The following is a 15,934-nucleotide window of genomic DNA, read 5'->3' as shown; positions in this document are numbered from 1 at the left end:
TAGCCGAGACTGAGCTGAAAGCAGACATGGAAAACATGGCGAACTCTTTCCCAGCCTTTCGTGTGAACTCCGAGAGCAAGATTGCTGAGCAGCGCTGGAAGCTTTGTAGGAGTGTATGATTGTATCCAGTGGTCAAAGTGTAGGGTTAAGTAGGAGTCAAATCTTTCACCATATTAGTCATGCGTTTTTTGGAGTTTGAGGTCATTTGACGGCAAGAACTAGCCGCGCAGAGTTTAGATGCATGTCATGTACATGTGCTCAAAGTAAAAAGGACTTAGCCAAATCCATTCTATTAAAACTCAGAGCGAAAGGGCAACCATACCACTCCTTAGATACAGGTCATCATAACCAACTAAAACAGGAAACCAATCAATTTTACAATACATCCAACCCCCTGCAGCCTCAGCTTCCCCTAACCAATCAAAAACCCAACTCAGCCTGCATCCACAACAGTGGCCTACCAACGTTCTTCTTTTCTCAAAATACAACTCCCTCGGCCTGTTTTCCCTCATCTAGGATATACGCTGCAGATCTAAAAAACTCATATGAACAAACAAACACATCCTTATTGTCCATCCAGATCACAAGGGGATTATTACTTAGTGTGTGTGCTATTGTACACCAAGAGAGTAGAAGTTAATCTACACCCTGGCCTAACATAGACAGCCCACGCGCACAAGTCCACGTCACCACGTGTCATGCTCCCACACGCCCACCACGTGTCTCATGTTAGCACATCATCGCTCAGTAGTTATTTAGTAGTTATCATTAAGTAATTATTTAGTAGTTGAGATTCAATAATTCTTCAATAATTGTTGAATACTTATCATTCAGTAATTCTTCAGTAATTTTCTATGATTTGAATGCTTCAGTAGTTTTGTTCAATAATCATGTCAGTAGTTGTTCAGTATTTTTCAAATTATAGTAAATTTGTTCAGTATTTTGTGCTAGTAGTGTTATTAGTTGTCAGTAATTGCCGGTAGATCAGTAATTTATTCAATAGTATCAGTAGTTTTTGTTTAGTATTTTGTTCAATTGTTTATTCAATAATATCAGTAGCTTTTTGTTCAGCAGTTTGTTTAATAGTTGTTCTTACAACTATTAGTCAGTAGTTAGTCAATGCCTCCAAGTCAGCAATCCTCAGGAATTAGGGGGGAGGGGGGGGGGGGGAGGATGGTTGCGTTGGAGGAGAGCAACGTGAGGCGACGCGTGGTGACCGAGGGCAACGCAGGCTGTCGGCAGTGGCAGGGCGATCGGGGGCGGCACGAGGCAGCGAATAGGGGCGCGCGGCGACCATGGGTGACGGGTAGGGGTGCGGGGTGGGCTGGGAGCACGTGGGCGACAGAGGGCCCAACACAGGGAGCGCACATGCACAAGGGTGGGCGGGGTGGGGCACGACCACATGGCTGGCTAGCATGAGAGGGGTTGAGGTGGGGTGTAGAATAACGTCTCCATATTATATAATTATGGAAGGTATTTAAGTTTTAAGATTTGCACTTGTCTTTTGAGGATTCATATAATAGTTTGATAGTTTCTACCACCTCTACTTAAAAAAAAACATGATGATTTGGATATCAACAGTCTTATAAAAAATCTAGTAAAATTATAATATCGTGAAAGGTACTTTCCGAGCAAAATCTACTAATATGATTTGCACGTTCCCAAAAGATATCTCTCGTGAAAGCTTCAAAATTTTTACCACAGGTATGCCCGTAACAAGTTTTTGTGATAGAAGGAGTAGAATATTTCCCTAATTATGATTAAGGAAAAATTGTAAAAACTCACTTGCATGATAGGAGATTTTTATTTACTCACTCACAAGAATTTTAGTTCAATAGTATACCGGTAAATTTAAAATATTTTCAAATACTCTTTTGGATCTATATGTCACATTGATCGTCACAGGTGTGCGCCACATGGTCGCGGATCCTGCTACATGACCTCTGGCTTGTCCAGCATGACAGACGTGTGAATTGGCTCATCTTCATAGCTCTCATGACGATCAATGTGATCAGCTCGAGCTGACCCGATTACCGCAATCAGCGTAGCCACAATCAGCACGATCAAGCCCTCTGCGTTAGGCAAATCAGCACTAGGCAGAGATGCACTAAGCAGAACGACACTATGTAGAGGAGCACTGGGGCGACGAGCTCGGGAGTTAGGAAGGGAGCGATGCGGTGTAGCCAAGCCATGAGAGGTATGGAGATGAGTCAATTCACACACCCGTGACGCTGAATGAGTCAACGGAGGCCACACAACAGGATCTGTGGCCATGTGACAACACTTTAAATTTACCGATGTAAAACTAAATTGAAAGTTCTTGTGAGTAAATAAATAAATGCAAGTGAGTTTTTGTAATTTTCCCTATAATCAATCCATAACAATTGTGCCTTATTTAAGGTATAGGTATCAATTTATTGAACTCAAAAGATAAGAAGAACCTTCAAATTAGAAATAAGTTATTTTAGGTGGAAAGCCTGATGTAAACTATGGTACAACTGATGGGAGGACCTATCAGCAGGACCCAACTTTCCTGACAATGGAGCTAGCTTGTTCTTGCCTGACCCTGGAGCTCAACAACTTGAAGACGATGGCAGTATCCATGAGGAAACACAAGAGTAATCTGAGCCATTCAAACCAGAGATGTTTGAAGTCAAGTTGAAAGCTCCGAGCTGATCTTTAGCGCACCTGATATCTACCTATCTAGAACAGTGTTTTCTATCTTGAACGTTTCATGTTTCCTGTTGCTGTATACACCTGTGAGCTCCATGGTCAAACTTTACAGACTCAGTGTATCCCTCTACTTATGTTTCTTTCTTATCTATATGGCAAACTATCTGTAAGAAAATGATTTCCGTTATGAAAAATGAAAATAACATTAATGAGTGATATGGATTAAGACCCTCGTGTTCTGTATGGGCAATAATCTGATCAGAACCGAGGTCAACGAACTGGCACTCTCCCAAGCCTGAAACACGTAGATAATTAATCAAATCAACTAGATTAACTGAACCAAATCGTGTAAAGTGGGCAGGCAACTCAACACCATTCAGGTTCATTACTTAAAATTTTGGTGAGCTTCAGGACGGGGTTGTCTGACTATGGAAGGGCAAAAACCATTGTAATGCTTAATCATCAAGAATTTAGAGTGGCTTTAACTAGTGTACATAAGACTGCAACTCTGCCAGAGAGTGCTCAAGGCCATATTTTCTTGATGCTTCATAGGATAACTGCAACTCTGCAAGAGAGTACTCAAGGTCGCCAACCTCGAGTTATTTCAATGAACAAGTCCAGAAGGCCATGCCACCATACTCAGGTAGAAACTCTTGAGGTGAAACATGATTTCTAGTCTCCAGACAAGCACCGAAGGCAGTGGCACTCGAAGCCGAATCCATCAGCAAGAATCTTCTGCCGAGCATTGACATCCATGCTTGTATCAATGTAGCAGATGCGCATTTCCTCACCTATAATAGATGCAACCGCTTAATATAAAGTACTTGGCTGTCATATGCGTTTCTTGTTTTTGTTTTTAACTGTGCGCAAGGGCTGCCATCGTAATAGAACTCCTGTATAGCTATCACTGCATTTCTCCATACCTTCTTCAATATCACGGAGGGCCTTCAGTTTAGCGTCCGCATTTTCCAGCCAAACTATGTGAGTATTCGGATCTGAAAGTCAATACAAAAGAATGTGAATGTTTGGACCTTTAATTCAAAAGGACATAAAGGGGTTACAATCAGCAGCTTCAAAATAGTATACGTTTACTTTCAACATCACAATACCCATGTACATAAATAGTAAAAAAATGTGTCCTTAGATTAAAAACAATTTAGCAAAGGCATCCACTATTGGATGTGATAGACAGCTAATAATAGTACAGTCAACAACCACTATACCATAACAAAAGGGCAGTGAAAATTCAAAATTTTGGTTAGGCAACCAACCAACTGAAGCATGCTAACAAAATGATATCTTAACAGTGAAGATGGTAAGTATTGCATTTGTTCTGAAGGAGTAGATGAAGAGCCATACCGCAGTCATGGTTGTAGAAAGAGGGAAGCATATAAACCGCATTGCCAACTGATGCATCACAGGATACTGAGGCTGCCGCTGAGGATAGAAGATCCTCATATGAGCTTGCAACCAATTCAATGCGGAACGCATTTATGCGTATTCTTGCCAATACATTGATGTACCACTCTTTGGTCAAAACTAATTTTGTCAAAGTAGATTAATAGGGAACACCAAATTTGAACAGGATTGAGATAAGAACTATATGAAGAAAACAAAATTTTCTCAACATTTGGTTGAGAAAATGGGTGAAATAACATATCTAACTAAAATAATATTTCAAGGATACAGGTTGTGACTTCATCTTGAAACCCAGCTTTCCTAAAAGTGGACTCCAACAACTCAAACTCCTCCTCCATCTGTAATATTCCATTGTTTAGTAAGCATGCAACCAAACAACATTGTACATCAAGAACCAAGTGAACACTATACGATTATGTTGTGATGAAAATAATTAAACAATGAGGTAGGGGTGATCGGAAGGAGAGCAGCCACTACCTCGATCAGCGTCCCCTGGTGCAAACGGGCTGGCTGAAGTATGTTAAGACAATCAGCATTAGCAGCTCCCGATATCACCATGCAAGCGAGCCGCTTGGCCATGTATGGGTACTTCAGACCACGTGAACTTCAGGAAAAAGAAAAGCACAAAATGAGTTAGTCAAGTGGTGCACACCTGCAGAAAGATGAAATGTGCAGTACCAAAATACCTGCAGTGGTCATCAAAGAAAGACCAATCCACGTTCTTCTCAACGTCATGGAACCCCTAGATTGGTGGTAATAACACATCTTGTTAGCAAAATCCAGCCTCAATTGCTTCAAAAAGAACATTGTTCCTTTTTTTTTCAAAGGAAGGCAAATAAGCAGTGTTATTTCAATCTTTATAATATGTAAATTAGAATCAACATGTCTCATTCAATGATCCCATAAGAACAAGGTAAAGTCCGCATTGCATTTCTACCAAGTACACAACCTAACTGGAAATACACACTGTCACCTAGCGCAAGTACACACTAGTACACTAAGACATACTGAATGTTGATACTTGAACAGTTGTAGACAGAACAGATTCCACTCGCCACTAACAATTAGGCGAAGGGACCACACTAAACATCACAAGCGTCTGCACCCAGACGAACCACACGCAACTATGCAAGAATGGCTAAGGAAATGGACGAAAGGCATCACCTTGGCGTGCTCCCTGCAAGCGTCGCTGCAGAAGTAGCAACCCTCGCCGCTCGCGTGGCGCCCTTCCCCACCGGACTTCCTCCTGAGGCAGCTGTAGCACACCTGAGTCCATAACAGTCAAGTTCATTCCACTCGCAGGGGCAAGGAGCGGGAGGAGCGGTCACCTCGTGGAGCAATGAGGGGGAGGGGTGGGAGACGAGGGGCTGCGCAGAGTGGAGGAGCTCGCCGGCGGAGACTGGGCGGGTAGCAAAGATGCCGCGGCCGACGGACTCCGTCAGGGCCACGCGGATCGGGGGCGGGCCGCGGGCGGCGGCGGCCGCAGCGGTGGAGAGGAGGCGGCGGCTGAGGAACATGAACCGTGCGAGGAGAAGATGCGAGGAGTGAAGAAGAGATCACGGCCGTTGGTCTAGATGGAGTCTTGGAGCGTGTCACCGTGCGGTGTGGTGATGTGGATGATCTCTGAACTTCAGATGCCAAAGTAAAAAAAGGCAATGCGTTCATTCCTCAGTACGTTTGTCCACTCTATTAGATAAGACAAATCTTGTTAGAAGAGGAGAGTTAATTTAGCTCTCTCTCGAAAATAAGAAAATTCTTACTTATCCTATCTAAATTCAAATCAAGTAAAATAATCAAATATACTTGTTTGTCCTATAGAAAAGAGTGAATAAAGGAACTAAACATACCTAAGTTAAAAAGTGAGTGATATTTTATGATGTGTGCAATTAAATTTGTTTTGGTAAAAACTTTGTTTACTTATCTACAGTGAGAAATGTAGGGAGCTAGGTAGAGAGAGACTCATCCACCTCTCTCTCGTTCTTCTTCTTTCTCTTTCCATTTTTCTTCCTCTCCCTCATATATATATATATATTAGTTTATATGGTTTTCACTGACTGCGAAACAGTAGGAGGCTAGAGACCCTGAATTCGTCTCTGCTTATCTATCTAAGTACGCATTCCAGTCTCACAAGAATTACCGGAAATAGGAACCAAAGATCAAACTTGGAACGTCAGTGTCTTCGTTGATGCGCTATGAAGCAGGCAACAGCCGATCGACTCCATGCTTCCATCCTATCACCCTGGCGAACCTCACCCTCTTGGCCAATGCGTGCCTTTCGTACTATAGCAATTTGAGTTCAAGAATAAGAAGGTACAACCCTTTCCACATGCATTTACAATGATCTTTACTATATAAGGCAACTTACAATACTAGTTTCTTAGATATGAATCAAATGTCCATATAAACAAAAAGATGATATGACAAGTAATTTAAAAATATGATAGAAGAAGTTTATTTTTTACGAAAAAAACTAGCTCTTTAACGATCCTAGATTATCGTGAAACAATAAATTACTTGAAAACATCTCAAGAAACTAGCAAGACATTACATTCATTGTAAGCTTATTTTTTAATATCGATTTTTTATTCTCTTTTCTTTTAAATATCATCTCAGAAATAAAGTATTAGAAGTGACTTAAAACGAGTTAGTTCGTACCTGACCTCCTTCAGCCTCTGTTTCCTCGCTCCACTAATAAAAAACCAGATAAGAAACCACCAAAAACCTAATAAAAACCGAGAAAAATCTGACCGACTTATCCGTTCATCCTCCTTACCTCGCCAACCACCCGGCCCCGCCGCCCCCACCCTCGCCCTTGTGCATGAACCGCTCTGCGTCCTCCCCAGATCACCGCACCGTGTCCTCCCGAAATCACCGCCGCGTTCCCCTCTTCCCCCAGATCTCCACCGCCAGCGATTTGCCCTCCTCCAACAGAGACCCTAGATCTGATTGTGCCATCCTGTTCTTCCTCCCTGCTCCTTCTGCACCTAGGGTTTCTCCGTCAAACCACCTTCTCGCGGACCTGTGCCGCGGACGAGGGGGAGGGAAAGTACCACCTGACCATGAATCCATCGTCTTCGGCTGGGGAGGGAGAGCGACCAATCATCTCGTGTCGGGGGCGTTGTGTGAAAAATAGGTAGACACAAAGGTTAGCTTGAGCTCGAAATTAACCATTTGCAACAATGCGGTTGTCTGACGATTTCAATCGACTGAATTTCCATCCTTGAATCACCTCCGATTTGTTCATGAGTGGTGTGTTTGGGATCTGGAAGAAGAGGAAGAGAACACTACCGGAACTCAGAATTCGGGGCTACTTATTAGTGATTATTTGACTGGAAGAGAATTTCTCGATACGGATGAGCTGATGTATGTCCTTGCAGAGCACTTATTTTAGCCTGTAGTCGGTGTTTCAGGGCCAAAAACATTAGAAACAATTAAATTTTTAGTAGGAACTTATACCAATTTTGGTGTATCTGTGAAAATTTTCAGTTGGCAGTTACTTATATGCATGCTGGTAATTTTCAGTTTACTAGCTGAATGTTACAGACCATAACGATTTTTCAGTATTTGGCTAGTGTTCATTTTGAACTTTGGTCTTAAGCCGGAGCGGTGCACACATTAGTACATGGAAGAGATTCGGGAGTAGGAATAAAACACTGGTATTTTGTAGGCTATGATATTTTTGTTCATTAGCTCATAATTGGGGTTTGATGTGGTGCTATATGGTTGACTTCTTTCTTTGGAAAGAAATATATACATATTTTTTGCTCTGTTCTGAATGTGCATGTGATGCCTGGTTGAGGAACAATCGTTATGCTTCACTTCTGTGAGGGATCATCCGTGTAGGACATTTTCTAAAGTTGCTCATTCATTCATGTTGGATGTCACCTCATTCTGTAGTTTCTAGGTATCAAAAGTTCAAAACCAGATTCTGTTTTTGTTATAAGCTTGCCTGTTATTGATTTTGCATGTCAGCTTGGCAAGTCTGCTGAATTGATCCATTTAGATATAAAGATGAATGAAGTCACACAAGCTGTTGAGAACCTGAAGAAGGAATGGAGCCAAGCAGTTACACAGCTTGAAGAGAGCATTGCTGCAATTGCATCCTGTGGGAAAGCAGGTATAGGTACAGAGGAAGCAAATCTCTTCCTAGGTTGAATGGTTCTGCGCAGGATGCTCTGCAATTGCTCAAGTCATTGCAGTTCCGGCTTCGATCTTCTAGCTCAGCAGCTACCCACATTTGAGGAGGTGCAGTCCGGCCAGGCAACCCTAGAGTCATGGGATGAACAATACAAGAAGTAAGAAAATCTTGTAATTTTCTTTTCATTTTCCTTCTTAGTTTACTTTTTTGGTACCAATTTTGATTATGTGTTTGCAGGCTGCATGCTAGCCTAAGGAATGCTAACTTACAAGCAAAAGAGAACATTAGAAAAGCTGCTCAAGAAGAGGTGTGTGATTTTGTCTCGACTACATCATATTAATCGGATTGTTTACTGTATGAGGAATGCATGCCTCTTGAGAGCGTCACGAATGCAATAGGTGTTTAAAAGTGACGCCACAAGTAAATTACTCATTTAAGAACCTATTCTTCATATGCAAGTATCTCTTCCGTGTTTGATGTTGCAGTTCGAGATGCCCTCGCCACCGACGCTGCAGAGGAGGGCTCTAGCCATAAGCAGTCAGGTGCATATTCTTTCTATGCACGCCAGCTGCTCGATGAAAGTACTCTACGAAAGCTATTTCGTTCGCATCATGATATTCCCATTCTGGGATTAGTTTTGTTGATTGTGCAAATAATGAAAGTTAATTGCAATATTTGTCTTCTCTGGTATTTCTTCTGATTTAACCCTACGCCTTAATTCCTTACTCAAATTAGACTTAATTGTGTAATCGTAAGCGTAATCATCTATTTTCTCTAATTCTTTGATGTGTTATTAGTGCTAACTGCCATGAATGGTCATGCTCACTTACAGATTCACTGTTTGTCAAAATGCCCTAATGGTGACATGGTTCACCAAACTAAGTAAATGTATCAAAATGATGATCCAAATTTGGTTTGTAGGTTACTGTATTAGATATTTGATATCTTGTTCTTTCCTGTGTGATGACAATGACACCCCTTTCCCATTTTTTTATACTGAGCGGTGAAGAACTTATTGAAGGTGATCTGGTGAATTTTATTTTTGATTGGGAATCCACAATTATTATGTTTGGCCAAGGGGAGTTGCCTGAATAATTTTCAGTTTTGAGTGGCTTTTTTATATCACAAACTTTTTTTCAGTTTTGACACCAGCAAGGATAATGTTTTTAGATCATAAACTTTTTTGTTTTGGAAACTGAAAGAATGGAATCCATTTCAGTTCGCCGAGGAGGAAGAGGGGAGAACGATAGCGTCTGAGCTAGGGAGTCCATTGCTTGCTGGCTTACTACCCATGGATCTCTCGCTCCTTCTGCCAAACGGTATGCAATGCTCTTTCTTCATTTCATCTACCCTGTTGTTCTGAATCCCTATAGTAACTGAATCTGCACTCCTTCTGGTGTTCTTGCACGTTCAGAGTTAAGAATTTAACAGTGAACATTTTATACTTCCATTTCAGCTGATGATAAAACATGAAGTTTACATGGGTGCCTGAAGGTATGAGCATTTAGATATAGCTAATAATTTTTCAATGACTATCTACCCTGGTGCAGCCTTGCATATTTCTCTTTTACAGATATGGTATATTAGCTGTTATTCGGTTCAATCATTGAGCTATTGTATCATACTTCTTGTTGATATGTTAATGCAATGTCGTACCTTCTTGCTGATACGTGATTCGCTCCAGGAGCCCTGTCACATAATTGCGTTAGAGGATTTTACAAGTTTTTTTTAGAGAGAGATGAACTGTACATTTTGTATACACAAGAAACATATGATGTTATTAATCATTTGTATACGAACTCCACGCTATGCTTTATTGTTCATAAATCTTCCTTGTTTGTTGGGTGAGATCATGAGTAGCTAAGTTGAAAGCTACAACTCATGTTTGGTAACAGTTCACACAATTCCATATGTAATGTAAGAAACTTGTAAAGATACCATAAAATTTTGATGTTATTTTTATCATGTTTTGTTTTTTCTGGATGTAAAAACAACAAAGAAATCGTTTGAATAGTGTGTACAAGCTCACTTGCTTTACATAATTGTTTACACTGATGCAATCCATTTCAGTTCACCTGAGGAGGCGGATGGGAGAATGGGTGTTTGCAGCTGCAATGTAGGGGGCCAGATTTAAGATCCGTTGCAACGCACAGGTATTGTATTGCACTAGTAATCAAATGCATAAGCAAACGAGGGTTTAGGTGAGAGTGAAAAAAAAGTGAAGGTAAAAACTAGATTTGGAATTTCTACCCACTTCTCATATAAAGATCAACTATAAAGTTATAGATATCATCGATAAGTATAATTTTCATGTAAATATCATCTCCATCTAAAATTATATGAAAAAGTTATGATTTTTTTTTAATGTTGGCAGTTGGTATGCTGACTGATCTCTGGGGAATTACATATCTCTGGGGAATTACATGTCGACTATCTGGTTTTCGACAAGGGACTAGTTGGCACTTCAATTGCCAATATATGGCTAGTAGGCAATTGGAGTGCCGATTGTCCCATATTTATGTAACTTTCCCATTTTAAATAATATTTTTATAATTTTTCAATAAAATAATATTATTTCAAAAAAGATTCTGCAATCTTCTGTAACACCTCTAGTCCTCTATTTTCATGCGTCAGCATAGTTCCTGCGCAAAGGAAAGGAAAAATGAGGTCTACGCCCATTTTTTGGTTTCCCGTGAAATCTGGATAAATGGAAAACATTCCCAAGGGCCCTAGCAATACCAAACCAGATACCTTTAAAATCATGTGTGCAATCAATGGCAAACCCAAAATATCAGTAATCGGATTCTGAAATAAGCCTTGCCTAAACCTACGAAATATTAATTTCACAAGCCATTTAAAATCCTCCTGGTTAGTGCCCTACAGTGCAACAATTCTTGCTAAGAAAGAAGGATGCCCAGGAAGGACTGTCTCCTCTCGAACGAGAGACCCAAACGTGCAGTGGATGCGCAGACTCATTGACAGCCTCATCCATAATTGCGGGGACAAACAGAGCAAAATCATGGAGAGCAACGCATATCACCACATGGATACCACATTTTCTAATTTGGCGTCGGAAAAAAACTCCACCGAACTGAGAAAATCGTACAACATGCACCTAATCGATCGTGATTGACATTCACATTACAAAAATGACTACACCCAAAAGGGGAAATATAACACAACCACCATGCAGATCTCATATCATTCCGCACACGGAAAAACTTCTACTTATTTAGTATACGAGGACCTACCAGTTTATGACAAACAATCGGTATCGGTATAAGAAGTACCTCCCGGTTTGGCTACAAACAGACCGAGCGCGCAGAAGCCCTCCTATTCACAGTTTGCATTTTTTACGTACAGTTGCATTCTATGGGACAACAAGGAAGGTCAGCCTGTAAAGTCCATGACGTTCATCCCTGATGCCTTCACCAACAAGATCAATGCGTTGTCCAGTCCACAATATACAGCTAACGGCATCGAGAGCAGAATTTATCTTGTGGTCGACTGCGAGCTGTCCAGGAGAGATAAGGTTCAATGCAGCACCTGGGACGAAGTACACCTCTGGAATACAAAATCCTGGGATGTTTATTGTACCAACAGCGCGCACAGGCATCAAGGACCCATCAGCAATTCTAACATTCTTCCCAGCAGGTGGTGCACGGCAGTTAACAAGAAGTCTGTAATCACAAACCACGTGATGGGTACACCCTGAATCCAACCAAAGAAATGTTGCCGCAAAACCTGTGGAGCTGTTGGCACCCGGCCCCAGTGGTCGCTCTATAGGTAGTACCCAAGTGTTCACATCATGCTCTCCAGCGTAACAACTGAAACAGGCATTGAGTGACTCTATTCCATGAAAGGGCTCGGCCAAAAATCTGATCAAGAACAACACTAGATTTAGCCATCAGTCAGCATAAAGACATGATACTTACAACTTCAAAAACTGGCATGGAAAAGTGGGCGATATGGCTGATCAGTTTAACAAAAATGCACTAGCAGGTATTTAGTATGCAACCATTTTGCACTCATAGTTCGCAGAAAAAAGTAGCTTGTGAAGTGTAGCAGAGCTGCAGGACTAGCTTCATTGGAGATAGAGGCCAAAATTCAAAAACTACTGTATCAAGTAGTCACAAATGCCAAAAGTAAAAGATAGCTATCGTGCTGCCAAGAACGAAAGTGACAATATTCTTTTTCCACCCTGGCGTTGATCAAGAACGGAAACAGGTTAGGCGTTCGTGACTCCCGTGCGTCACCGCCCAAACTCACTGAGGGTTGGCAGGACGATGATATCATGTTGGTCATGCACTGTAGTAATGAACTTTTATGAAATCCTCATTACTCAAACTCAAAAGCATATGTGCACAGCACAAACACACTCGTCTATCTAGTTAACATATATGCACACAAGAGCGCATCATGATTAAAGCAAACACTGGCAAGGTAATAATGCTTCTTTTACACCACAAAAGCAAGATCTACTGGCAATAACTCGCAATGCAGTCCTTTGAAGTAAGCAAGAAAAGGATAAGTCATGCATGAAATGGTAAAGGAGCTTGTACTTGGAACAAAGTGGAATGGAAGGTAGGCCAGGAACAAACTGCAGCTTCAAAAGGTCGTAGTTCATCAAGATATGGTCATGGTAGTTGTGCATGGTCTTCTTATGCGCGTCACAATTCATGGAGAGCAAAGCAATCTTGTCCAGGTCATTGTACACCATAGCCTTTTCGTCAACCAACTCAGGACCAAATGCCATCTGCTCCACACTGTTCACATGGTTCTTTATCTGAGAATACAATGAGAGAAACAAGTATTAAGTGATGTTCCTATTTATATTAAAAAAAACAGCATTTCATTTCAGCAAGGTGTGTATCTAAAACCTTCAAAAGGCTGTAGGAGCTGGGGTTGATGGTTAAAGCGGTGAGGTGAACAAATATTGCTGGGTGTGAGCACTGCTGCTCTTTCTTATCATACATTTTCAGCCCATTGTCGTGCGTGACTGCTGGGACATGATTATTTAGCATATTTATGTTGTTGCCACCAGAGGATGGAACTTCTATGGATCTGTACAACAGTACAAGCATACAAGTCAGTAATAATAAAAAAAAGAGTAGGAGTGATATGAAATGAGCTATTTTACAATGAAAAGGGGTGAGGATCTGCTACTTTGGTAGTAGCTTATTAAGAACAGGGCTACCAGTCTAAATATAGGATTGGCACAAAATTAATCTTCCTTCATAGGTTAACAAGTATTCCACAATGTGATTTTTTTTCCTTCACTACAGCAGTTGTATTTATGAACTGATGAACATCATTATGATTAGGATTTTTCAGAAGACATTTATCCATATAAATGTGCAGGTAGCAATAATTAGCATCCATATCATGCATCCCATCAGGGGTTTAACAAAAGTAACGCCAAAAAAACAGAAAAATATGGGTTGAAAGATTGAATTAAAACAAAGAACAAAAGGGCATAGCACATAGAAGTCAGTCATCCAGGTCTGTTATTTGAGACCTGTATTTAGCATGGCCTTGTCAGTGACAAGAAGGTAGAAATACATTATAAAATCAAGGGAATTAAGTTAAACTATATAAGTAACCAGAACAACTGCACAGTGTGCATATTTTACAGTTTCGTCATAACACTATGATAGAGAAACATATTTCGAACCTATTAGGATGCTACTCCTCTATAAATAAGTTTTTTTGCAACATCTACAGTACACTAAATATTTTGAATCCTACCAGTACGATGAATCGATGCTATACCTCTGGTATGCATTCAGTTCGATTATTCGTACAGAGTACTGTTTGCCTTGTTAAAATTTTGGTGCTTTGTTATTATACATTAGAGTCCCTTGTAGTTATGTCAACTGAAGTAAGATTGGAGCAGGGCGATCCACTTCATATGCTTTGATAATAAGCTCTGACATGCTATAGAGATTATCTTGTAACAGACAACTGAAACAAATAAGTATCCTGGAAAACCATCATAATATCATCTGAATATGGTTGTATGATGGGAAGAGAGAAATTTGAAGCTAGCTAAACTACCACATATCATTTTGGCATTGTAGTCAAGAATCAGGGAACCCTTGAGCTCAGGGAATTAAGGCACTGAAGGCAGGTAATACCTTCCGAGCTGTACTGGGAAGAAGTTTAAATTTTCTTGATGGAGAAATTCAACTGGGTTGTCCATTGATTGCCTGCAACAAACTTAGATCGAATCAGGGGGATTTCCATACATCAATGATAGTACCGAGAATCAGATATGTCCTATACAAATATAAGGTTCATGAATTTCAAAGAAAATCAGCGTCATCTTTGCAGTATAAGGAAATAGGAGAAGTGATTATTTACCACATAATGAAGCTGCCGATCATCAGTGGATCCAAGCTGAAAGGCGGAACAAAATCCTCCACAGGTGGAGAATCGGTAACACTCAGTAGCATAGTGGAAAAACCATGGGTCGGCGGCGCGGGGAAGGGGAGGGCAGACCTCCCGTCGCGATCCACCGGACTAGCCAAGGAAGAAGCCATGAGGCAGCCGGGGGTGGTGGAGGAGCACAGATGGCCTCCGTTGTAGGGTTTTTATCTGCCAAGGTTTGGGGGCAGAGGCGCAGCGGTAGCAAGTCGTCGAAAACAAGGATGCTGACAGTGACAATTGGGGCGATGGGCTCCACAACGGGTTGACAGTTTGAAGGTCAGGATGAGTTCCTCATTGGAAACGAGTGCAGTGCTGAAGCATTATTTATTATACCAGCAAAGTGTTGGAGCATTACAATAAAAATATAAATTTAAGTGAGATGTGGATATACTATTGGAGTGTCGTCAAAAGAATACGTCGAGAGCGTCGCCGTAGTTTGATTTTAGATAAGATCTGAAAAAGGAGGAGGAGACTATCCACTAATTTTCCTCCTAATTTCTTTATTTATTTTTATTAGTAAAATTAGTCTAATATCTATAGCCGGTAACGAGACGAGCAGGTTGAGGGACAAGGGTGGATGGTAAAAGTGAGTAAATTATTAGAATTTTAGGGTTTTTATTAGATGGAAGGAGAGTAGGGAAAGAGGAAGGAGAGTAGGGAAAGAGGTGACGCGGGAATAACCCGTGTTTTATATTTATAGATAAGTGCATGTGCATTTTGAATGTGCGTTATGTCGCTTAGAGGGGGTGAATAAGTGTTTTCTAAAATTTAAAACTTCACAATGGATTACAGAGTTCGGATACTCCGGATCAATCCGGAGACTCCGGGTTGAATAGGATTCGGATACTCCGGGTGAACCCGTATAGTCCGGAAATAACAGGAAATCGAAAACTATAAATTTATAAGCAAATCTAATTAAGTCTATGAGATACCACGTGTTCTAATTGATGTATGAGTTTCTTTTCAACAACCACATGTAGTCACTAGCTCACAAACAAGTAGATTGGGACAAATTGCCCAAAAGATCAAATAAAACAAGAAAATATGCAAGAAAGTAAATGAGACAAGTATTTGTTTCCAGAATTTCGGATCCAACGATCCTACGTCTCCGTTGAGGTGCTCACAAAGAGCCGGATCTCTCTCAACCCTTATCCTCACTAAGCAACCACAAAGATCGAGCCCGGGGCTTACTCAACCTTCCTCTTCCCTTGCGGAGACGAGGGTGACCTTCACAAATTTCCCGGGGCACTCCACAAGCTTAGGTGCTCTCCAGGT

The 15,934-nt window shown here is 41.0% G+C and overlaps 3 protein-coding genes across 12 annotated transcripts; 1 reads left to right on the top strand and 2 right to left on the bottom strand.

Annotated features, from left to right (window-relative positions):
- Window positions 1–3,033: 3,033 nt before the first annotated feature.
- Window positions 3,034–5,686, bottom strand: LOC133907063 (histone-lysine N-methyltransferase ATXR4). The gene is made up of 8 exons (XM_062349060.1): window positions 5,421–5,686; window positions 5,257–5,358; window positions 4,779–4,834; window positions 4,570–4,696; window positions 4,361–4,430; window positions 4,033–4,212; window positions 3,597–3,668; window positions 3,034–3,464 (listed from the first exon to the last, which is right to left on the bottom strand). Exons 1-8 carry the CDS (start codon window positions 5,607–5,609, stop codon window positions 3,346–3,348), a joined length of 915 nt encoding a protein of 304 aa, XP_062205044.1. The 5' UTR covers window positions 5,610–5,686; the 3' UTR covers window positions 3,034–3,345.
- A 1,166-nt stretch (window positions 5,687–6,852) lies between these two features.
- On the top strand, window positions 6,853–11,675 carry LOC133907065 (uncharacterized). Of its 10 annotated transcripts, none has more exons than XR_009907918.1 (7): window positions 6,853–8,387; window positions 8,468–8,537; window positions 8,716–8,772; window positions 9,450–9,549; window positions 9,687–9,724; window positions 10,301–10,383; window positions 10,605–11,675. XR_009907918.1 is itself a non-coding variant. In XM_062349066.1 (7 exons), the coding sequence occupies exons 2-6, from the start codon at window positions 8,248–8,250 to the stop codon at window positions 9,701–9,703; spliced, it is 384 nt and encodes a 127-aa protein (XP_062205050.1). In that variant the 5' UTR covers window positions 6,853–7,225; window positions 8,096–8,247; the 3' UTR covers window positions 9,704–9,724; window positions 10,301–10,515. The 10 variants fall into 10 exon arrangements, 8 of the variants coding, with proteins under 8 accessions (XP_062205050.1, XP_062205052.1, XP_062205047.1 ...); XM_062349066.1 differs by lacking the exon at window positions 10,605–11,675 and having other exon boundaries at window positions 6,853–7,225; window positions 8,096–8,387; window positions 10,301–10,515; XM_062349068.1 differs by lacking the exon at window positions 10,605–11,675 and having other exon boundaries at window positions 6,853–7,225; window positions 8,065–8,387; window positions 10,301–10,515.
- Window positions 11,323–14,847, bottom strand: LOC133907062 (uncharacterized). Its single transcript, XM_062349059.1, has 5 exons — window positions 14,594–14,847; window positions 14,368–14,439; window positions 13,111–13,294; window positions 12,793–13,016; window positions 11,323–12,108 (listed from the first exon to the last, which is right to left on the bottom strand). The coding sequence occupies exons 1-5, from the start codon at window positions 14,770–14,772 to the stop codon at window positions 11,601–11,603; spliced, it is 1,167 nt and encodes a 388-aa protein (XP_062205043.1). The 5' UTR covers window positions 14,773–14,847; the 3' UTR covers window positions 11,323–11,600.
- Between the last annotated feature and the right edge of the window lie 1,087 nt (window positions 14,848–15,934).

Source organism: Phragmites australis, chromosome 24 (assembly GCF_958298935.1).
Source record: "Phragmites australis chromosome 24, lpPhrAust1.1, whole genome shotgun sequence".
Taxonomy (NCBI): domain Eukaryota; kingdom Viridiplantae; phylum Streptophyta; class Magnoliopsida; order Poales; family Poaceae; genus Phragmites; species Phragmites australis.
This window is presented reverse-complemented; position numbering and strand designations above follow the sequence as displayed.

Coding starts and splice junctions, on each gene's coding strand:
- LOC133907063 (XM_062349060.1), bottom strand. CDS start 5,609: ATGTTCCTCAGCCGCCGCCTCCTCTCCACCGCTGCGGCCGCCGCCGCC. Junction 5,359..5,420: donor CCCCCTCATTGCTCCACGAG/GTGACCGCTCCT, acceptor TTATGGACTCAG/GTGTGCTACAGCTGCCTCAG. Junction 3,465..3,596: donor CCTCCGTGATATTGAAGAAG/GTATGGAGAAAT, acceptor CATCTATTATAG/GTGAGGAAATGCGCATCTGC.
- LOC133907065 (XM_062349066.1), top strand. CDS start 8,248: ATGGTTCTGCGCAGGATGCTCTGCAATTGCTCAAGTCATTGCAGTTCC. Junction 8,538..8,715: donor GAAAAGCTGCTCAAGAAGAG/GTGTGTGATTTT, acceptor TTGATGTTGCAG/TTCGAGATGCCCTCGCCACC. Junction 8,773..9,449: donor CTCTAGCCATAAGCAGTCAG/GTGCATATTCTT, acceptor AATCCATTTCAG/TTCGCCGAGGAGGAAGAGGG.
- LOC133907062 (XM_062349059.1), bottom strand. CDS start 14,772: ATGGCTTCTTCCTTGGCTAGTCCGGTGGATCGCGACGGGAGGTCTGCC. Junction 14,440..14,593: donor ATCGGCAGCTTCATTATGTG/GTAAATAATCAC, acceptor AGTTTGTTGCAG/GCAATCAATGGACAACCCAG. Junction 13,295..14,367: donor TTCCCAGTACAGCTCGGAAG/GTATTACCTGCC, acceptor ACTGTTGTACAG/ATCCATAGAAGTTCCATCCT.